General features: G+C 37.1%; 1 protein-coding gene across 7 annotated transcripts in view; it reads left to right on the top strand.

Moving 5' to 3' along the window:
• The window catches only part of LCORL (ligand dependent nuclear receptor corepressor like), an 83,273-nt gene that overhangs the window by 8,370 nt on the left and 51,391 nt on the right, over positions 1 to 23,512 (top strand). For all 7 annotated transcript variants that reach the window (XM_048305396.1, XM_048305397.1, XM_048305392.1 and 4 more), the window contains exon 2: positions 17,623 to 17,688. In XM_048305396.1, the coding sequence (XP_048161353.1) occupies positions 17,623 to 17,688 (66 nt within the window). The remainder of the gene's footprint in view (positions 1 to 17,622; positions 17,689 to 23,512) is intronic.

Here is a 23,512-nt window from a genome sequence, read left to right as displayed (position 1 = left end):
GGTCCAGGTTCCTGCGTAGTATCTTGAGAAGCTGGATTAACCCCTTCTTAGATAAACATCCTATTCTTGGCAAAATTCTTCTAGCATCTCAGCTACTGCTCTTGTGTTTCGTTCTCAGCATCCATCCAGGCTTGTATTTCCATAACAGCATGTATTGCAAGAGTGTGAGTTGGATAAATGTCACTAGATGTGATTGGTTTTTTATTTTATTTTTAAGTTTGTTGGTAAATGAGAGCTCACTGAATTTGTGACCTCTTTAACTATGTTCCTCCCTTTCAGTTTCTAACTTAGTAGAGTCCTGACATCCAGTTATGAGATATCCTAGCTTTTGTGGCACCTGGGGTTTGATTACTCATGTTCAAAGTGCTGTTCAGTGGGAAAAATTACTGGTTTTCAGTGTGTTTTATTGTAAAATGTTGCTAGTTTATTTTAAAAATGCTTCATTTTCAGATTTTAAGTATTTATCTTCTCCTTCCACAGTTCCCAGCTTCTTCAAATCATCTTAATTAAAGGCTAGTTAGTTTCACACGTGAATAATAGTTCTCATTGTCATAATTCGACTTTCATAGAATTTTCTAGAATATTTAGCTTTATAAGCTAACTTTAGTGCATTTCTAGTCTGCTGATGCACTAATAAGTCAGAGGGCAGTGTGATTAATCTAGGGTTGAATATGTTCCTGCTTTTCATAACTGTTGTCAAAAAGCTTTGTATATCTTATTTAAAAGTTTTATTTTCCATTCTAAAAGCACTACACCATTTAGTAATGCCAGGTAGAAATACTAGTGGTGTAAAACTGGTGGACATCTTTTGATTAACAATGAATTAGTATTGCCATATATAATGTAGATTATAGAAGACTGCTTTAAAGGAGCCCTGCTTGTGATTGCAGCTGGCAGTTTGGCTCACAGAACAGAGTGTGCCACAGCAAGGTCCAGCTAAATGTGAAGATCTGACTTCACCTAAGTGTAGCTATTAAGCCCCCTAATCTGAAAATGGGGGAGGATTATCAAATGGCTACTGTTTTGTGACCTTACTTCAGATGTAGGTCATTCTGGTGTTAGTCACTGATGAGGGGGAAAAAAAATAGAATCTGTTTGAGTTTTACTGCTGACTTAAACTGTTCTGTGTATGAGCTTGAGTCCTAGCTGTGACAAACTGTTTCAAAAAATTTCAAAAATTATTCAAAATAATGCAGTGATTGTGGAGTTACCTGTGATTCTGGTATATGCTCCTTCAAATTTTTTATTCTTCCTGGACTGTCTCTATCTTTCTCTCCATCCTTCAACTTTCATGAGTAGTATTTAACTGACTAAAAACAAAATTGAAAGTGATACAGTACAATGGCTGTTGGGGAAATACGGTTTATAAACTCATTTTTGCCATTTTGAAAGGTGTCCCTACCCACAGCAGGGGGCTGGAACTAGATAAGCTTTAAGGTCCCAAGTCTTAAAGCCATTCTATGATCCCTATTTACTTGAGAATTTTGCCACCTGTTGTGTGTTCCGCTCTGTTGTGGCTTTTCATGTCAGAGATCTTCCCATGATATTAAGAGAGTTTTAAAGCTTTCCTAAATGAAGTCCTGCCACACCTCTTTCTGTTGATGGCTAAATCTGAGGAATTGTTCAATTATAGTTGTCCTGTGATCTGTCAGGAAGTGAGATCCTTTGGTCAAAGTAATTTCAACTGTGCAGCTCTTATTGGATTCTTTACTTGTTTACAGGTGTGTTCCTGTCCGTCATTTAATTAGATGTAAAATGAAATGTCATTTTTTTATCTTTGAGGCCTACATCATACTCTCTGCTGATGCAACGAGTCCGAACTTCAGGTGTACTTGTATGCTTCTTTTAATTGTTGGTTAAATGTATTTAGCAAGGTAGAACTTTCTTGTAAGGAAATTGTCTTCTTGAGGCTGGACCATCTTCTTCAGCATTGCTTGTTCTTGTCTTCCTTCTTTTTTGTCAGTTCTCTGCCTGTTTTACATGCACAACTCCCCACAGGCTTGACAAAGTTTTGTCTTGAGATGCCAATTTGTGTTCAAATTGGTTAAACTGTGACAGCACATCTGTCCTAACTCTAACTGATGTATATGCCATAAGCACTTAATACCAGTCTGCTATAATGGTGTCCAAAAACGTGCACTCCTATTTCATGTCACCATTCCCTCGCAGCTATCTAAGGACCTCAGAAATGTGAGGTAGCTCTTGATTTTTGGGCTTTCTCTTTTTTGTTATGTGCCTTACTGCAGTTTGCTTTAATCCCTTACTGCTTTTTAAACAGCAACAACAAACCCTTCCTTAAACTGATACTGGCCTTGCTTTTGAAATGCCAGATGTTATACCTTCTCAGAAAGAATTTCTTCAACAAGACCATCAGACTGGTTAGGATATATTGGAAAGTACCTTTATTTCCCATCTGCATCCTTGTCAAAGTCTACTGACTCCTGAACAAATGGGTTTTACCCTAGTGAAATAGGATTTAATAAGAAATGGTCCATTTGGAACCTGTGGTGTTGGTTCTTATCTTGAAATGTTGAAAGTGCCCAGAGGGCTCTGAGTTTAGTGCTGATGTGAAAAACTGCACTTCAGCACCGACCCTAGATCAACTTTTATACATACCCCTCAGAAGAAATGGTGGATGAGTCCTGGATACTTAGTATCTTGGTATGTCACTTGTACAGAACAGAGTGTTTTCTTAAAGCTAGAGCTTCTCTGCAAAACATAAAGAGTTTCTTTACTGGAGAATTCACATCAGAGATAAATCCTTCCTCAGAAACTCTGGTATTTTAGGATTTACTAAGCAGTTTGTCTGTAAAGCAGTCATGTCTAAATTACTGTTGTCATCTCTGGCAAGCACTCTTTGTCCCACAAACCTTCAAAGGATGAACTGAAAATTTAATACATCATGGATTTCTCATTTAGGTAGTCAATGCTTTCTGCAGTTACACTGTAGGAGAAAAAGCTGTGAGAGAAGCACTCTGTAGTGTGACCTGAGGAAACTTGCATGATGAGTTTAGGTTATTGAAGTCTGTGACATTACTTGCTGCATGTGTCTGTTAATTGGTGACTTTAGGAATACTTGTCCAGTGGTTCACGAAGGGGTTTTGCTGGCCCATACCTGGCTTTATAAGGCCTTTACTCCTATTACATACAGTAGTAGTTTGATGGCTGCTACTTGATGTAACTTGAAGTAATTTCCTGCTCTTTCATATTGTCTGAGGAGATCCTGACATCTTTTTGGACTGAGGAATCACATCACTTGCCTTGTCTGCCTCATTTAGCCACCAGCATCATAAACTACAAAGAGCCAAAACAGCCTCTTCTGCTGTTGTCTGTGGGAGTACTTAACTTGGTAGTGATTTGGATGGTGTATTTGAAGAGCTTTTAACTCTCCTTTGCTCTGTGTGGTGCTGCACTTCTCCACCTGCCCTTAACTGACCTGATTAAGTGGCATTCAGGCCAGTTGCAAACTGGATACTCGACAGCTTCATGTGTTCTGCATCTCAAGTGGCAACCAGGCATTTTATCCTCTTTTGTTCTCAACCTTTCTGATAAGTAATAAATGCTGTTTTGCTCTTTGTGTGAGAGATATGAGTGATCTTGACCTATGAGACTGATTTGAGAAATTTGGTACCAGATAAGTAACTTTATACGAAGTTTTCCAGAATGCTGAAACTGAGATTTATGTGGTTCCTGCAGAAGTTTCCCTCTTGCTGGAAATACAGACTGTAATCACACCTTTCATTTAAGAAATACTATAAATGTATTCTTGACCTTGCAATTCACTTGGCTTCTCTAAGTGGTTGCAGTTGTCTTTCCAAATTGTTTCATTAAGAGGGAAAAGTACTCTACTTATAGATCAGCTCAAAGTACTGAAGTTTCCTATTTTGTCTTGCGTGAGACTTACGGGAAGCAATGGGTTTTGACTCTCTTGGGTCAAACAAACTCACTAAACTGTGAATGGAATAATGAACTCTGCTAAAGATTCTACCTTTTCTATTTATCTTATAATTTATGGTTCTTATGGACAAAAAGCAGTGAACCCCAAAACAACTGATTCAAATACTTTTTTTTTTTTAGCTGCTTGATCTTAGTGCAGAATTTGTGCTGAATTGTTTAAGGGGTAAAACAGGGGCATCAACTTTTTTCTTTTTTTGCATTGTATTAAGTGAAGAGGTATCTCTTTGCTTTTAAAGCAGACTAACAAATTTAGAAGTGAGAATCACTGTCTGTGGAAATAATGAATGTTTGCTTTTGCTGAGGAAGAGACAGTGCTGGAATACAGAAGGAACAGAGTGTTTCTGAGTCAGGGTAGGTACTGTTTAAACCCATCTGCCTTGTGTAAGAGCTTTTGTCTGTTCCCCACATGATTCAGGTATTCAGAATCTTGCCCCTAGGTACTTAAAAAATGTATCTGGTTTTCCTTTGTGGTGTTCTACTCCCTGCTCCCCAACTGAGGTTGGACAGTTGTTAGTGATGTGAGCTTTGTAGAGTCAAATCAGAAATTCAACTGTTAGAAAAATCTTCCAGTAAATTCTCAGATCTAGTCTATGGTTGAATTTGAGTGCTATATGAATTATGTTCCACTGCAGATAGGTTCAAGTCCCGCACTTTGAAGCTTACCATTTTTACTTTATCTTGTGCCATTTAATGATTGGGAGGAAGTTTATCAAAAGTGTTTACAGGTGCATTCTAATTGCTTTAAAAAAAACTAGACAAAAAGAAACCCAAACACACCTGCTTAATCTTTGAATTGTGTCAAATATTAGATGCAAATCCCAGAGACTGACTTTTTCCTATTCTCTTCTTATGTGACACCTTTTATCTGATGAGAGTGCCTAATGTGAAGCTAAAATTTGAGTTTAAAGTATTTGTTTCTATATTTCTGCTTTTCTAATCTCCATGGGGAAATGAAGGGATTCAGCCTTCTTAATCAAAACTTAAACAATTGGAAACTTTTGTCTGTTCATTTCAGTATATTCTGCACGTTCAACAGATGTTGACTTAAACGATGCAGATTCCAGGTTGGTTGTCCATGGCCTGTAAACTGGGATACCCCGCCTACCTGCCTTGAGCAATGTCATCTTTTCTTTTATTCACTGAGCATGTTTGAGAACTGGTTTGAAATCACTGTTTAGCTGACTTCTTTCAATCTAACCTGGAGCATCTGAGCCACTTGCAATTTTAACCTTGAGTACCAGAAAATATCTTTTAGAGGAAATAGGCATAGTTCAAAATTTTTATTTGAAGTGAAGTTTTTAAATAGATAAAAGTCTATTTCTTGTTAACATGTTGCTAGCTCTAAATTTTGTCTAATTTGCAAAGCCACATTCTGGCTGGATTAAAAAATGATGGCTGTTAGAGGAGCTTTTGGGGGGTTTTGTCGATTCGTTTTTTTAAAACTAGGTATTTGTAAAAATAAGCTGTAAATTAAAAGGTGAAAATACATGGTGTAGATATTATAAAATGCAGAAAAAGTAATTAACTACTGTTAAAAAGGTATGTTCCACTCATTTCATGCTAACATTTTGGTATTTCTAGGATTATTGAAATGTTCTTTAATAATCTGGTTTCAGCATTTGTGTTAATGATATGTTTGAAAATAAATATTTTGAAGAATGCAACACTGAGATTTATAGAGTTGATAGTTCACTTAATATTTTATAGTTTGGTATCTTGATACAAGATGCCTTCTGGAGCTTCAGCAGGTGAGAAAAGCATCAATTGATTTCAGTGCAGTCTAGTTGTAGGATTTCAGTCAATTTCAAACTTTTTAAATAATAAAAATCAATAGTTTCTCAATCACAAATAGTTTCTGAATAGGAGGAAGATGGATCTGCTGGGACAGAAGAATGACTTTTCTCCAGTTCATAATTTCAAAGCTGTTTGTGGGGAATAGGTTTTTTGAGTGACACAGAAATTATGATTGAAAAGAAACCTGAAAATTCCTTTGAAACTGATTCTCTTCTGAAATTCCTCTTCCTTGTAAAACTTAGTGTCAGGCATCAGTTTCATGGAATGCTCTGAAGGCTTGTAACTTCTTTCGCTTGCGGTAGACACATGGTGTAATACAGAATCCTAAACTTCAGTTTCTCAAAAGCCCATCAGGCTAGGAATGGGTTTTTTTGTTTGGTGTTTTTTTTTTTTTTTTTTTTTTTTGTTGTTGTTGTTGTTGTTGTTGTTGTTGTTTTGGGTTTTTTTGGCTCAGTGAACTGGTGTTTTCTGGTAACTGTTTTTTTCCTAACAGTTTTTCTTAGCAGAAAGCCCAATGTTCTTTGATTCTGATAATCCAGGAAGTGTGCAAGACCTGTTTATTTGTTAGTTGACTCCTAGATTTTCTCCCAGATGCTGGTTCGCTGTGTGATACTGCATAATAGTAAAACAATGTTGTGACCTATTCATTGTTAAAGACTCACTGTGGACTTGACTTTTCTGTGGTTTAGTGAACATCTGACTAGGCCTTCATGTAGAAAAGAATTTGTCTAACGATTGTAAACTTGTTAGGTAAAATAGCCAAACTTTTTAACCCTCTTGTAAATCTTAAAATGATGATTAAGAAACAATCACATGCTTTAGGCACATGGTTTTCTGAAAGTGACGGTTGTTTCTGTGTCTTACTCTTGGGCATTATTTTCCTCATGTTGTAGAACACTTAAACTGATACCAAATGAGGACGTCATGAGCATTTTTCCAAGCTGGATGTAATCTTATTTTACTGTGACTTCCTCCCTCTGAATTTCCTTCTCTAAGGATACAAGATATAAACTGGTCAAATTATTGCCAGCACTGTTCTGAGTAACAGTTGGTATCTATCTAGCTCTGATGTAGAGACGTGGAAAAAGAAAGGCAGCAGGGTAAGCGTCAGAGTCTGAAGAACACCAATATTCATACCAATTCCATATTTAAATGTCCCAGTGCAGCAGCTGGGATTAGATTACTGTTCAAAGAGAGTTTTTAGAGAGAACAGAAATGAAGTTTTAGCAACTGTCACTGGGGTAGCATTTTTTTCTCTCCCTATCCACAGAGCAGTATAGTCACTTCTGAAGTGTCTTCCTTGTGCCTTTTAAATCCTGAATAACACAAGTCTCTCAGAATATCTGGCTACTACATTAGAAATTAAATCTACTTTTAATTTTGGCAATGTCTGGAAGGTACGGTAAGAGGTGTCATGTTGAGCTCGCTGGTTTACAAGTCTGCAAAGACACATTGGCATAGAAGATTACTTTGGAGAATGGAGATGCTTCCCTTTCTATTGAACCTCATTTTTCTTGCTGTAATTTATAAATACCTGAACTCAGAGTTGATGCTCATTGCAGTCTTTTTTTAACCTACAAAACTTCCCCCTCCCACCCCCATTGGCTGCCACCCTTTTCTTTAAAACTGTGAACAATTGGGGGGGGAGGCATGACATTTCCGCTTTTTGTTCTGCCTCTGAAGTATGGCCAATATCAGTCTCCCTCTTTGTATTTCGCTTAATGTTTGTAACTGCTTAATGTTATAGCTAGTTCTTTTGATGTACATAATATTTTTCTAAAACTGTATTTCATCACTGTCTTCATCCCTGCAGTAAAGCACAGCATAGAGAGCTGAAACCAAGGTTTTTTATCCTAAGTGAAAAGTAAGCAGTTAAAACTGAAATTGTTCTGTAGTCTCATTTCAAGCTTTGGTCACCCTGTCTTGTTGGCAGCAGCAGTGTCCTCAGCTGCATTAGTTCTTGGAGTCAAGATTTGCAGAGAAGGAAGAGCATCATTTTAGCTATGGTTTGGAATTTGTATTGGAGTCTAAATAGAGGATTTCCTCCCTTTCATTTTGGAATCTCTGGTATGTTGGTTCCTGTTTGCTCAGGGAACTGAATCAATATGGTAAAGAAAATGAGCATTTTAAGTGAAATGTTTAGAACTTTCTATTATAAGAGAACTTTTTTAGTGCTGTAAGCAAGAAATGGCTTCAATCTAGACAACATATTCAACAGAAGCCCCCTCCCTGCTCCATTCCTATGCAAAAGCTGTCCTAAATTAAGTCTCAAGTGTTTTTCCGCAAGAAAATTGGGTTGCTTTTTACCTGATAATCTGGCCAACACTTTATCAAATAAAGTATTTTAAGAATAGATATTCTATAGTGACATTACAAACAGGAAAAATAAAACGTTTGAATAAAGATATAATAACTTTTGCTTCTGTTGTCATACTTTGTGTCTTGAGTATTCTGTCTAGGAAGTTACTTCATTGTTTTTTGTATAAGTGGCAAAAAGGTGATTGGGTGCTTGATTACTGGTTTGTGTGTTTGTATTTTTGGGGATTTTTTTTCCTTTTTTTTTTTTTTTTTTTTTTTAGCTCAGTGCTTCAGTTGTTTCATACCAAAGTCAGTCCTTTCCAGATTGTAGTAGTGGATTTAAAAACAAGTATATAAGTAGAACCAAACCAAAACAAGCTACCATCAACAGCAAAAAACCCATGACTTTGAGATTTATGTCAATATATAAGCAAGACTAAAATTATTAATCCATCTATGGTTGGGGGGGCAGTGGGCAAAGAGGACAGCTGCTGACCTGTGGAAGGAAGGGAGAGGCAAAAGAAACAACCACAGATGTTATGCTTAATTTAAGTTTCTCTGTTAAACATACTGCTCCACCTCTATAAAATATTAAAATAACTGTCTTCTCTACAGAATATTCTCCTTTAACAAGTTGTAAGGGAGTTGCTGCTTATATCCTAATGGTGGGAGAAAGGTAACTAGGTATAATTAAAAGATGGATGTAATTGTTTTATGTTTTTCCAAAATTCTGAATTAGTGCTACAGAAAGATCATAAAATATTTTCTAAATAATTGAGAGTGGTCTGATACATCAAAGGAAGTTGGTGATGGCTGAGAAATAAACACATATTCTTAAGGGGTTTGAGTTTCTGATGTAATTAATTTTATTTTCCTGTCAGTTGGATGCAAAAAAAAATGCAGAAGTTTGGAGCAGATAACCATTTTTCAGGTAAACCAGTTCTCTTCTGGTTAATAATGGTGGACAACAGAGTGCAAGCTGCACCTGGAAAATACAGGTGTGTACTTCAGAAGGCTGTAAGTTAACATGATTAGAAACTAAAAGATGACTGAACACGAGCTCCAAGTAACTGTCCTGTGAAAGGGATAACTTGTAAGAAAGGCAGATGACTTCTTCCTTTTTAAGTAAGCCGAAACAAAGTACTGCTTCCTACTCTTGCACCTGTATTAATGATAAGTAATATTTATTAATAAATATTGAAGCACTATTGAGAGAGAATGAAGAAAAGCAGAAGTTTTTCTTTCAGGGAAACTGCAACAGGTGCTTTGTCTACCTGGGGTACTTTTTAAAAAACCAAAAATTAAAGGGCTGTTCTAGTACTTGATGAAACTAATGAAGCTGAATTCTGTCTGTGGTATGATTGTTTTAATCCAAGGTAGCTGTCTTAGTAATGCAAGCCACAAAACTTCCCCCAGATATACTCCTGTACTGGGCCAAGCTAAATAATGCAGTCATGAAAATGTACAGAATAGGGAGAAGGATAAATGAAGTTTTTTATTTAGATATAGTACTTTTTTGAATTACATGCTGTTTTCAAAAGGAATTGCTTTTCAGGTGAGTGAAACAGGGCAAAGTAACAAGGATAGTGGGGTGAAATCTAAGCCATTTTTCTCATGGTAATGTCAGTTAATGTCAGTGAATTTCAGCTCAGAACTGTGTGTTTGTGTGTTATACCTTGGCATGAAGCTACTGCTACTTAAATAAAAGTGTGTGGGGTGTAGGGGGCAGGTAACGGGGAACGTTGGCCTGTAGGCTGGGGCATAAGCCAGTGTGCAGGATCTGTCTTTTGGTCCTTACTTGTCCAGAATTTCTTTCCAATGTGATTTTAGATTCTGAGACTCCTCATACAAGTTATGTAATAGTCCTCATAGATCAAGAAATACCAACTCAAAATATAGGTTGTATGACTTCAGAATGGAAACAGAATTTATATTACAACTAGATAAGTGTTCAGAGGTAGATGCAGAAACGGGAATTGAACTCTTGAGTTGTTATCAACAACTGGGTTAAGTAATAGTAGCTATTACCACATCAAAAAATAAAAAAAGGTAGTTTAATTTTAATGCTGTGTCTGGCAGTACAGTGCCGAATCTCATTAAATGTAATCTTATTCTTTGGATTTTCCTAATTACATTTTAAAGACCATTTATTAAATTTTGCAGCCTTTTAAGAATTGAAATCAGCAGTTCTGAACCTACTTTCGCATTAGTTTTGAACATTAATGGGCTAAACTCCACACTGCTTAAAATGTGCGATTTTTTTTTTTTCAACTTTTGTTTTTTCTGTTGAGAATATTAAATTCAAAAAACAAGGATACATGAATCTTCCTTGCTGATGCTTGTTGCTTAACAGGATCTTAAATAGGAGTAGGGGTGAGGCCTGATTTTATGTAAGAAGCTAAATAACAAGTGTTTTGGACTTCAGTAAAACGACTTGAACATAATTCAGATGTGCCTCTTGGTGTATAATAAGCCACAAAGTGAAGGGTGATAGAAGTTAACTTTTAGGAACACAGAAGTTGTGAAGATTTTAACATACATTTCTGCAAACTTTCCTAGGTGGGTTAGCACAATTGTGTTTTACAGAGCCTCAAGGTTCTTTTTTTCCTGCAAAGAGTCCAGAGGCCATACTGCTTAAAGCCAAAAGTCTCATTTCATTGTAGTAAAAATACACATGCATGCCTTGTCCTTCGAAGCAGTGTGCCAACAGTCTTACCCTGTGCCTAACTGATGATATGCTGGAAAAAAAGGGAGGAAGCAGAACTTAACTGGCATGCACCCAGAGTCTTCCAAATTCCTTAACCCATAGAGGAACTTAGAGAGGATAACAGGACCTCATCTAAAGGGTAACCTTTCACATTAAGATGAAAAATAGACCAGTAACTATGAATCAGATGAGCAATCTTGATAAGCATCTCCCTCTTTCATTTAAATTTTTTTCTATCCCTGTAAGGAGCATTCATCTACTGTTTCTTCTATGCATCCAGAGGTACAAATAAAACAGTCTCTATGGCTTGGAAAAATAGCAAACCAAAAGTGAATTTATTTAGAAGCATTTTCACTTTTATCTTTGAGCAGATGAACTGATAAAAAGCTTGTACTTTCCTAAACTGGAAACAGCTGCAGCAGATCAGAGGAGGGGAGAGCAAGTGTAAGCATAAGGTTTTTTTTAAAGGTGGCTTATTTTGGGGTTATTGGTATGATGACAGTTTGTATTACAGTGTTTTTACTAGGATTTTCCTTTAACGTTGTTGGGGCTTTGTCCTTATTTCAAACACAGTGTCTAACAGCATGGTACCTGGTTACATGGATTCCCAATTATCCTGTTACAAGTGCCTGCATGTGGCCTTTGCATCAGTTGTAATTATTATAGTTTGTAGGAGTCTTGTGAGGTACTGCTTGGGATTTACTATTGTTGTGTTCTAGCACTGAGTAAACAACAAATCAAAAGTGCTTTGTGTAAATTTTTTAACTAAAAATGATTAAATTTTAGTAAAATATCCCAAATACAGTAGGCTTAAAAAAAAAAAAAGCTTTGTAGCTAAAGGCTTAGAATTGGATTACTTCTTAAACATAAACAAGAAAAGGGGAAAAGAAAAAAGATTAGTAAAGGAACAAAGAGTCAAAGGGGAAAGGAAATGCATCACTTTTATGAAATGGACTTTCAATTGAAAAGAACATACAAATACAGGAGTTAATATGGCCATATACAAGAATAGGGGAATCAAGAAATTAATATGATGCGGAGTGTACCAAACCTATCAAAAACTTTTTAATACAGCCTGTGCATATATTGCTGTTCCCTTTCCCAACAGGAGAGTAAATACTGCTCCCATCTTCAGACCCACCAAGTGTTTCATTTGAAAGCAGTAGTCAGATGTCAGCTTCCATTTATTACATGATATTTATTCTTTTTTTGGCTGTTCTTCTAACACATGGTCTGAGTCATTCATATTTTTGGAAAACGTACTTGCAGTCTCCCCTCACTTAGAGGATGTGGGGAGGGAAGGAGGAGATGGGCAGTTTGAGAAGGTGATGAGTTCAACTCTGAGGCTAAAGTAATTATTTTCTCTCAGAAACATTATGGAGATAAAAGCTTTTGGAAAAACAGTACCCAATGTATATCTGTACCTGTCTGACCTCAATTTATATTGTATAACTGTTCAATTACTATATCTTTCCAAAATTAACCTAGACCAACTTTGCATTAAAATTTCTGTAAATCTTCACCTCATAATTTTCTCTAGGCTTAGTGCAACATAGGCTATCCATTGCTTCCAGGGTGACAGGGACCATGTGGCTATTTACGAGATTCTGAATAGAAGAGGCTTTTATAATGGACAGCCATGCTGCTGCTGGTGAGGAGTAGGATGAAGAAAGGGTATATCTGGTCATGAGTCCTTGTACATTCCTGGAGTACCTCTAAGTGTGTATAAGGCATGCCGTGTTGGAAGCTTCCATGGACTGTATCCATTTAATTATTACACTTTTTATTCATGACAAAGAATTTTACAGCCTGCACTGTTCATATGTAGCAGCTCTCTAATGTGTAGATTGGCTTTAAGATGTCTCAGACACTAAGTAGTTTACAGTGATAACACATTACGGAAAACTTTATGATTTAAGTTTTGTGAGCAGCTGAAAGGTACCTTCTCTTTAAGAAGATTTAAATAAAAAGTTGTGAAGACAGTCTAAAGACTTCCTTTGGACCTAATAATCCTGGTTTAAATCTGAGTAAACTTGTAGAGACTCTTAAAATAACATAGGAATTCACAAAGTATAATTTTAATTGTGCAGTAATTGCTCTTCACCTTGCAATTTCTTTGACTTATAAAACAGTAGGATAACTCAATAAAAACCTTGCCATAGACCCTTGGCCCGTATAAGACTTTCTGGTTTAGACAAGACAGTACAGCATCCTACTTCTAGTTCCACTGCGCTCCCCCCATCTTGAGGGAGGGATGTAAATCAGTGACTGCTAAGCCCACAGAAAATTACTCAGCTACTTAAGTTCCTCACTTTCCTTGGGATCTTGCATTCCATCTCATGACTGCTGTGGCCAAGACCACTGTTAACTGTCACATCACTGATTAACTCTTTCTTAATGATAAGTAGCAGCTAGATAGTGACTCCTCTATTGAGCTTGTCCACCACCTCAGGCAGGTCTGTCCTCCAGACACCACAGAATCTCCTGGGTTGCTTGTGCACTGGCATGTTGCATTTCTAGCATGTGTCTTGGTGATTGTGCAGCCTTTTTTCTCTTCCTTCTTTTTTTCTCTTCCTGGTGGTGGTGGTTTTTTGGGTTGGGTTTTTTTTTTTTTGAAAACTTCATCTACTAACCCTTGATTGGCAGTCTGTATAGTCTGTAACAGATGTTCACTATGATGTTCACCTGGTTGAATCCTGACTTGTAGATTTTCAACTGTCCTGTAGCCCATTCCACACTGAGGCTCCATTTGTTTAAGTTAAAAATCTAAGCACTGTCCTTGACTTTCTCACTTCCCCTTTCTTAAAAGCCAGTATCCATCCAGTGCAGTTGTGCAGTTGTGTGAACTCTCACCAGTAAGATTGCTACGTGCTCTGGTTTATAATCCCTGGTGCTTGCTTCCTGTGCTGAATGCATTCATATACAGCTGCTTAAGGTGTGTCCCTGCTTATGCCACTTGTTCGGGGGGACTGTAAGGTCCTTGTGTGCATTTACCCTCTCTGCCATTCTCTTCCTTTCTAGGCTTCAGTCTCCACTTTCCTGACAAAGCTAGTTTGAAGAGCTCATTGTGAGGCAAGCCCATTGGCAGAGATGATTTGCATTACCAAATAGATCCTGTCTTTCTCAAGCACTCTGTTTCTCAAAGGATCTTAATGTTGTAAGAGCTGATGTCCTGCCTGCAGCCATGTAGTCAGATGTTGATCCCACAGGATGTTTGTTTGCCCTAGGAAAGCCTTCGCCCTGGATCAGCACCTGGGCTCTGTTATTTGTTACATTGACACATGGTGTCGTTCACCATTGCCGCTGTGCTCCTGTAGTTAGCTCTGGTCTGCTGAAGATCACTTTTGGCAGCATCGTTGTGGCCAGGTAGGTGCACAGTAGATGATATTTACAATGGCCAGATGAGCCGTAAGAGTTCCACTGCAACATTCTGGGTTTGGGGCAGAGGCAAACAGCTGAACTTTTAAGACAGCCAGTCTAGCTGCTGGAGAGAAGCCCCATGGGAGTCTGCAATTACTGTCACCTGTTGCTTCCTTTTGGTGGCCTTGTCTGTGACCCATGGGTCAGGCTTATATGCCAAACCTGATAGATCTTGTTTCTGGGCTGTATGCCTTTTTGGTACCCGAATAGCTACCGATGGAAAAAGAGAGCCCCCTTCCTGTTGCTGGAGGTCACGGCTTCAGCCTCCCTGCTCATGGGAGTTCCTGTCCCATCCCAGCCCTGAGTGCCAAAAGCAGTAGAGTTGGTGGGGAAAGGCGGGAGGGAGGGAGAGTTAATATGGGAAAAAAACCCTGTTCACAACTTTATTCAGAAATGCCAACTCTGGAAACTTGTAACTGTGTTAAGAGACTAGCTGAATCACAAATTTCTACTTATGAAGACAGTTAGAGGAACCCATCTTTGATTTTAAAGGGTGTCAGGTAATAAAGAAAGCTGATTCTTTCTACATGAAGATAGATAAATTTATTAGAGAAATAAGGAGTTTGACAGATCAGGGTATTGCAAGTTATTAGAGCCAAGTGTTGCTTTGCAGTTTGGAGCTAGAAAGTGTCAGATCTTGAGTAACAGTTTCAAAAGGCAGTTTGGAATCAAAGAGGCAATCAACCACCAAGAGACAGAAAATTCTGTAAAATTATTTTAAAGCAGAGTTTTTCTATTAGTGAATCATAAAAAATATAAGCAAAGTGTATTTCTGACTGGTTTCTGTAGACACTTCAGGTTCTGGAGAGTTCCAAAGCTGCTACTACTGTTTGCTTAAGCATACTGACTCAAGAAGAAAAGCAAAGGTTTATTGAACTGCTTGTGTCTAGATGGTTACATTTTAGGAATCAGTGCCAGCATTCATTCGTCAGTACTAGTAACTAAGATACATCTTCATGTTTAGGTTAAACTAAAATTGTATCAATTCTGCTGAGTGGCAGCAAAAGTACTTTGTGGAGCCTGGAAGTAACACAAGTGCTTTCTGGGAAAATTTTAGCTTAAGGTCTGAAAAAAGATTCTCTTGATGTTCATAGGTTGTACAAGTAAGTGTTCTTTTAAAAGAAAGTATCCAGTATCCAAAGGTGAGGAAGCAAATGATCGTGCAGGCTAAGTCTGTTGGCTCTTTGGAGCCGTTCTGTAAGACTTGGAAGAGAAACAGCTCTTTGGATGGGTAGGATGGAACTAAGTTTGGTGAATTAGCAAAGAAGCAGGCTGGTGTGTCCTTTCCTCAGGGTAAGGAAAAAAAAACCAACAAAAAAACCCAACAACCCCCAGTGTGCTAATTGCCGTCTTTAATACAAGCTGTATGGAAGTCTGTTTGGAGATTGCATTGTTCCTTAACAAACTGCTGCTTCACAGAGCTGGGGTTTCTGTGCTCATGGTTTTGCATAGGCAGGAGCAGGTAGTAGGGCAGGCAGATACGGACAAAAGTAAAGGCAGAAACAAGTAACACCCTCCACGGGGTGGAAAGGGTGGTAGATGTCCGAAGACCAAGGAGGTTTTGGGTGCTGGCTAGGACAGTAAATAATCTTCCTGTTGTTTGATTGACAAAGTCTTGCGAAGTAGGAGTTGGTGTTTGCTCTTCTGAAATAAGCGGAGTTGTCTCCAAGAGCTGCTTCATTCATTTCTTTACCCAGTGACAGTAACTTGCCAGAACCTAACCAGCTGCTGACCTAAAATGGCTCACAGTCTGTAACATTAATGGTCATAGCAATACACATGGTGTGTTCTGTATTTCCGGTCTGTTGTGTTTGGAGAATTGCTGTCTTAACTTCAGGCTTCATCTCTTGCTTTTTTTGTCTGTAACCCTTTGAAGCCAGAAGAACAGGGAATTTGTGCAATGCTAATATGATGTGAATTTACATTACATTGAATCTAAGAGTCACTGGATGATGCTTTAAGGTAAATTTTAGTGTGTGCCTGGGCCTTAGGCTTTTTGCTTTCTAGTTCTTGTAGACTGTTTAAAAGATATGTGTATATCTATTTGTGAGAGGACAGTGCTTTTGTCATTTAATTTGTGTCGTCTCATAATACTATATTTATTACAAAGAAAAGTGGAAGATAAAATCCGTATAGCTCAAGATATAAAGGTATAAATCCATTTATAGTTAAAATAGCAGATTTGTCGAGATTATAATTGATTCGCAATATAGTCCATATACTAAAATTACTTTGCAATGCAAATTATAAAAAAACTGACCTGTCAAACTAAACAGCTCCTATGTGTTAAGATAGCTTCCCTTGTCTGCTTTAAATATGGTACATATTTATTCTTCCTTATACTAGTACACATACAATCTAAACCAAAAAGTAGATACAGTCTTTGGTGAGAGAACAGGATGTTGTGTTGTCTTAAAAGACATCACATGATGAGCAAATTTTGTGATTCTGAATGTTCTTTGTTGATGGCAGTTGTTTCCTGAAGATTTTGGTATCTTTTTTGTGGTGTGATGATAAAATAGTCTTGCAAAGTTCTGGTCTAGCAAAATAGCTACAGACAGGCCTTTAGTATAAAGAATGAGAACCTTCAAATGCTGCTTTGAATTATCCTCTTATTTTCAAGTAAGCTTATTATTTGAAAGGAGAAAGGGGGGAACTTGGAAGCTGTTTCTATATTGAACAAAACTTCTGTTATATTGGTGCTGTAAATTCTTACCATATTTCATCAGTTGTCATGCATTTTTTTGTGGGTTTGGGGTTTTTTAAAAATTTATTTATTTATTTATTTATTTTTCAATCCTTTTATTTGCTCTGTGTCTCATCTGCCTTATTGAAATATGTGATTTTTACCAAATACCTAAACAGACTAGCTGGTAAATCTGTAAAATAATTGGATTTATCTAATCCTTAGTTTTAAAACGTTTTTGTACGGATACAGAGGACTAGAGAGCACTGTCATGGTATCAGAAGCAAAAGAAGCTTGCTTTTTTCTATTCGTAGAAATATTAGCCTGCTCAGATTATGTTGTTTCAGGAGATCTTAAATGAGAAGTTTCTGATCTTGAAGTTTTCATTTATTTTTATTTTTTCCTCTCTCTGTACATGACGTTTTCTCCTGCTAAGAGAGGAACTCGTTCACTTACATAGATCTATGAGGCTAATCCTTCCACCTTTAAGATTCTGTGGTAGTTATTTTAAGTCTAATGAGGTTGTTGGGGCATGGCTTAATAGGCTGATTGTGGGCAGATGGCAGTTGCCTTGTCTTATTTTTATCTTCTAATGCTGCTGAGTAGTCCTATAGTGGAATGAGTAAATATTTGTTTGATAAATGTAACAATTTTTGAAATTGTCCTCAGAATTTGAGGATACTGGTTGCCAGTTCTCTGGAATTTGCTTTCTTTCAAGAAACTTTTGATTTACTGTTTTAAATGTTTCTTTTGTCTCCAGGTTTTGAAAGTATTTTAGAAGGGCTTTATGGACCAAGGCTACGAAGAGACCTCAGTTTATTTGAAGGTAAATGAGCCAGCTTTTAGTGCAATGACCTTAACTTACTGGTTTTTCTTCTAGCTAAAGGTAGTTTCAAGTATGTATTGAATTTGAAAAAGGAAATCTTCCAATGCTTTTCTTTCCAATGGTCATTTACTCATTTTCTTGTCAATACTGTGCATAAGCAAAACACTAGGTAAAATGATACCTAGGTTTTGTTGCTATACAGGGGAATTTGGATTAGCTAAGCTTTTCTGTGAAGCTCTCATGAGAAATACTTACTCTTCCGGAATAGTGCATCTCCTACTTTCTTTTTGAGCATCTTTTCGAAAGGGAAGATAAGCTGCTCAGCTTCCTATTGACATTAGTTGGTAGAAGGAAGGTAGTGGATGCTAGTTTGGTCTTGTAGTGGTCAAGAAAGTTTATGCTTTTTATATATTCATATTTTTTACATCTTTATTATATATAAACCAAGCTTTTTATTTTTATTATACTTTATATATGTATAAAGTCATAGCTGTATTTAAGTGCGTGTGTCAGTGTGTGTGTGTGTGTGTGTATATCTATATACACACCTTTTCCATTAACCTTATAAGACCTAACATTAGTCCAAATGGGTTTGGTTTTGCTGGAATAGCTGTCAATAACAGCTAAGTCCTTAGTTAAGTGTGGAATGATATATCTGTCTTTGCCAACATGAGGGCTGTTGCTTTGAAGTGTTGCAAGAAGTGTTTTCCCAAGTTCTTTTTATGTCTTAAGAAAATGTTCTTTCTGTTATTGAACCTTCAAAATGTTCTGTCCCATGTCTTTACAATTCATTGTCTGATAGTGTAATTTGGAAAGTGTATCACTTATTTAGTGCTAGTACGTGGGGTAGAGTGGCATGTACTGTATGTTTTAGTTTAGGATACTTTTGGAGTGATTGCTTTAACTTGGTTATGGTTTTGTCCTCTTTATATTGTGCAAGTTCCTTGGCTTGTATCATATGCATAAGACAGTATTTTCATGGGGAAGGGGGGGAACTTGAAATGCTGATGTTTTCAGAATATTTTTTCATGTCTCAAGCTAGGCATGCCACTAATAGGACATAAAAACATTTAATAAATATGTACAGTTGGATTAGAGCTTGTTTTCATGAGTAGTACTCCCATCTGCTGTGATAAGCACATTTGAAAAGGAAACAGGATATTATTATAAGTTTACAGTACTTCTTTTTTTTTTTTTTCCAGGTTATAATTCCAATAGGTTGTATGTATTGGGCTTTACACTGATTAGTGGTTAAAGCTTTATTTTTTTTTTTTTTGTATCAAAGAGTTGACATTTTCTTTTTTCTTTATATTTTTTTCTTTTGTTTTTGGGTAAGGAGGCAGAAAGTACTGAGCTAATGAGGGGGTGGCCAAAGTCTAAGTGCTACAGTTAAGGGAGCGTGATATGCTACACAGTAAAGTTTATATTGCTTGTTTAGAGTTCATGTGTGCAGGTATTTGACCTATCTTATGGGTAAAGTTTTAACTTTAACTTATTTGCCTTATGTTGTTGAAGATTTCTTACCTATTTAAAATCTGATATTTCCATTGCTTGCACATCTTTGCTATTTGATGTCCTTGTGACTTTGTCTTGCAAATTAAATTCGTGTTTATCTAAAATGTAAAGTTTCAGAGCTATTTTTTTTTTTCAAATTCTGAAAATTTTTGTCAGTAATGTGCAAGAGTTCTTCAACAATTAAAGCCTATTTCCATGTTTGACGCATCTATAAAATTGATTTTAGTTCTGGAGCCAACCATGGAAGAGAGACATAGCGTGGTAGGTTGGGATGCCCACCTTACCTTACTATTTTTGGTTCATTTTTATAGATATAGTGTCTGTAACTTCAATAATGCCATGTGAAATTGTTTATACTGGCACAGTGTAGGTCAGCTTTATTATTAATATAGTATACAGGGCTATTTCTGACTTGAAATCTGAATTTGGTTGTAAAGATTAGTACAGAACTCTCAAGTAAAATCTGTACAAATCTTTCCACTGTCATAAGTGCCACTTTTCACTTTACAGATAATGAAACTAAGATACAAAATAAATAATTTTCCTTAGTTAAAAGATAGCTGGTAGAATTAGAACTCATGTTTTTAGACTCTAAGCAATGTGCCTGAATTACTGCATCTTTTAAGCTGTTCATTTTCTTCATCATAACCACTAAACTTATACTGTCAACATGCAATATTATTGCTCATTAGCAGCAAGAGTATGTTTTCTCAAACACACCTCAAGAAATTATGTGGCTTTCTTGTGCAGAAATGTGTGAGAATTGGCTGAAATGTATGCTGCTTAGCTACAATAGCATTTTTTCTCTTGCGTTCTTGGTTTTATCTATTGTGACATGAAAAAAAAAAATCAATAATGTGCATTAAATGTAACATGATTGATATATTTCCTCCTTAGTCCTGTCTTGAAATAGTATTTGGTCTGTAGATTAAATTATTGTATTGTATTCTCTTAAAGTTACTTGAGTGAATAATAACTTGTAATGACAATTTAAATTTAAATGGTAAAAGGTACACTTCAGCTTTGCTAGACCATTATACTTTCCAAAAAAAATACCCTGTAAACCTTTGTTTTGTATCTTGAAATTCTTGTATGTGTAGGATTTATTTTGGACTTGCTTAAATGGCTCTTCTCACCATTATTCAGCACCAGTTTGTTTTCCTGACTGCTTGGATTCTGCAGCTTCTGATTGCAAAGGTGTCAAGTTCTGTATCTTGGCATCTGACCTTGGTTCATGCTCTGAACTGAGGCTTCTTATGTCAATGAATCTTTAGGGCTTTCTAATCCTTGCCTTAGCTCAAAATGAGTATAAGTAGATTCACATATAAATTGTTTTTCTTTACATTCTACTTGTGGATAGTTAGCTAAACTGTTAAAAAGCTTTTCCTCCAATCAGGTGGTATGTGTGTACTTTCTTTTTGGGGGAATTATGTCCTGGGGTTTTATTCTCTTAACCACTGAGGAGAAGCTGTCTTGTTGGAGAAAAGCAGCTCTCATTATTAATTTTTTTTCCAGGAAAAGATCCTCTTTATACAGGATGAAAGGTTTTATTTTTCCTTATGTTGTTTTGAAGTATTTATAGTAGTGAAAAATTATATTAGAAACACAAATCTAATAGAACTGGAGTTTTTATGAAATTAAAAATAGGAAGTACTTGGTAAACACCTCAGCTGTTTTAATGTACTTATTGGGAAGCTGTAGTGCTGTATAAAAAGAAAGGGGGTGATATGTTCAAAATTGTCATAAATAGCTGGAAAATCTTTTGGGATTATTATTATAATAATCAGAAAATTATTATTATTATTATCAGAAAATACTGGAAAGTAAGGCTTGAATTTTTTAAGCTATTTTGTATTTAGATATACTAGATAATTATTTAATATTGTAAGATGGAAACACGGAATCCGTTCAGTACTACAGATTAATTTACTTAATTCAGCATTACTTCTTGGGAAAAGTGGTTTGGGGAAACAAAGATTTGAATCTCTTAAATGAATAAAAATTCTTTTTTGTCCAAGTTCACCATTTTATTCTTAAAAGATGGAAACAAATTTAACAGCTTTGTGCTAAATTGTTTTGGTGTCAATATAATAATAATCTGTACTGTGTTTAATATTAAAATGCTGTTTTCACAGTCTTAGCAACTTTTTCTCATGGGCTGGCAAGCATTATAGGTTGTCTGCAAATCTTTCATCATCTGACCCCCAAGCAAGATAAAATGGGGAGGGAAGATTCATCCTAAATTCAATGCAGCCGATGCAAGTTTGTTCTGCTTAAAGTGCTGTCTGTGCCTCTGACTTTTCTGAGAGTATGGCTGCCTATCTGTAGTTAAAAACTTAATAGTGGTCTCAGGATGTTTCCTGTGGTGGTGACCTGAGACTGTTGGCTGTCCGGCATTTGATATATCTTGTATGTGTCTGCTATCTGATGTCAGTTTTGCTTAGCGCACTGGCAGACTTAATATGTTGTACATGATTTGTACTACTTTGAATAAAGGGTTTAGTGTTATGTAGAGCTGATGTTTCTCAAGGTTTGCTTTTTTGGCAATACACAAGGATTGCTCTCTAGTTTGACTTTTACCAGTGGAAATTCAAGATTCCAAGGCAGAAGAATTTCTCTGAAAGCATAAACCTGTCTTAGAGTTAGGTGTAGAATCCCAAGGTTCATAAATAATTTTTCATGGTTGCAAGGAAAACAATGAACTTGTTATGAAGGAATAGTGTTGTCTTTATGCTGTGGACATCTTAAAGGAATAGCTCTAACAGGCTGGGACAGCTAGATTAATTCAGCAAAAATGACTCATTATCTCTTGTTACTGTCCAGCCAAGAAAAATACTATGTCTGTTCATGATCATCAGCTGTCCAACCTGTAAAAACTACTGTTTTGCATCCCTGAAAGCATATAACACATTAATACAGAATTCTGTTCTAAATTAGTATTTTAGATCTGAGTAAACTAGGTTTAAGTAATTATCTGGAATTACTTACATTTTGTTTGTGCTCAACTGAAAAAACTTTATTTTTCAGAGTCATTTTATTCTGATTTTGCCTTTTTAATAATATCTTTGAGAAGAAGTAAAAGCTCAGCAGTTGTGGGAGAAGGGTGGAGGACAGTGGGCAGTGGGAAACAACCCTGCAGACAGCAAGGTCAGAGAAGGAAGAGGGGAGAGGTGCTCCAGTCACTGGAGCAGATTCCCCTGCAGCTCATGGAGAGGACCATGGTGAAGCATGTAGAACCTGCAACCCATGGAGGACCATGTCAGAACAGATATCCACACTGCAGCCCATGGAGGACCCACTGGAGCAGGTGGAGATGCCCTGAAGGAAGCTACAGCCCATGGAGATCCCATACTGGAGCAGGCCTCTGTCAGGAACTGCAGCATTATAGAGAGGAGCCCATGCAGGAGCAGGTTTTCTGGCAGGAGCTGTGGCTCTTGTGGAGTGGTCCCTTCCTGAAGGACTGTGCCCTGTGGAAAAGACACGTACTAGAGCTGTTCATTAAGAGCTGTAGTTGTGGGAAGAACACTGGAGCAGTTTGTGAAGGCCTGTAGCCCATGGGAAGGACCCCAAGCTGGAACCAGGGGAAAAAGAGGAGGAAGTAGCAGAGAGGAACTCTTACGAGCTGAGGGCAGCCTGTTTCCCATCCTCCTTGCACTGTTTGGGGTGGGGGAGAAGGTAGAAAGTCAGGAATGAAGGAGTGAAGCTGAAGCCTGGGAAGAAGGGGCGGTAAGGTGGTTTAGTGTTTTCCCTTTCTTATTATGCAAATCTGTTTTTATTGGCTCTAAATGAAATTTATTTTCCCCAAGTTGAATCTGACTTCCCTGTGACAGTAATTGGTAAGTGATCTCCCTGTTTTTATCTTGACCCACAAGTTTCTCCTTCTTATTTTCTCCCCTGCCATCTTATTTCCTCACCCCTGCCCTATTGAGGAAGGGGAATGAGGGCATCCCTGGGTTGGGGGGTGGGTTGGCAGCCAGCCAAGATCTGGCAACCATCATGTGCTATTAAAAGCAGGTAATCTCAAGAACCGCCCTAAACAGAACTGTGATTGTAATTTAGTGGTACAGAGACAAGGAGGAAACATACCTAGTAATTAATAATGCGGGGTGAAAAAGTTGTTTAGGTTGTAAGCACATGAACTGGAAATGAACAGGATGGAGAAGACCTTGGTGTTGTAGTTAATCGTGTTTGCATTCACCTGCCAAAACACTGCAGCTGCTGCATAACTAGGACACTGTAGGAACAGTAGTGCCTGCAGTGTAAGGAAGTCTGGTGTAAAGGTAAAAGACATAATCGTGAGGTCTTGGTC

Source organism: Corvus hawaiiensis, chromosome 5 (assembly GCF_020740725.1).
Source record: "Corvus hawaiiensis isolate bCorHaw1 chromosome 5, bCorHaw1.pri.cur, whole genome shotgun sequence".
Classification (NCBI taxonomy): domain Eukaryota; kingdom Metazoa; phylum Chordata; class Aves; order Passeriformes; family Corvidae; genus Corvus; species Corvus hawaiiensis.
This window is presented reverse-complemented; position numbering and strand designations above follow the sequence as displayed.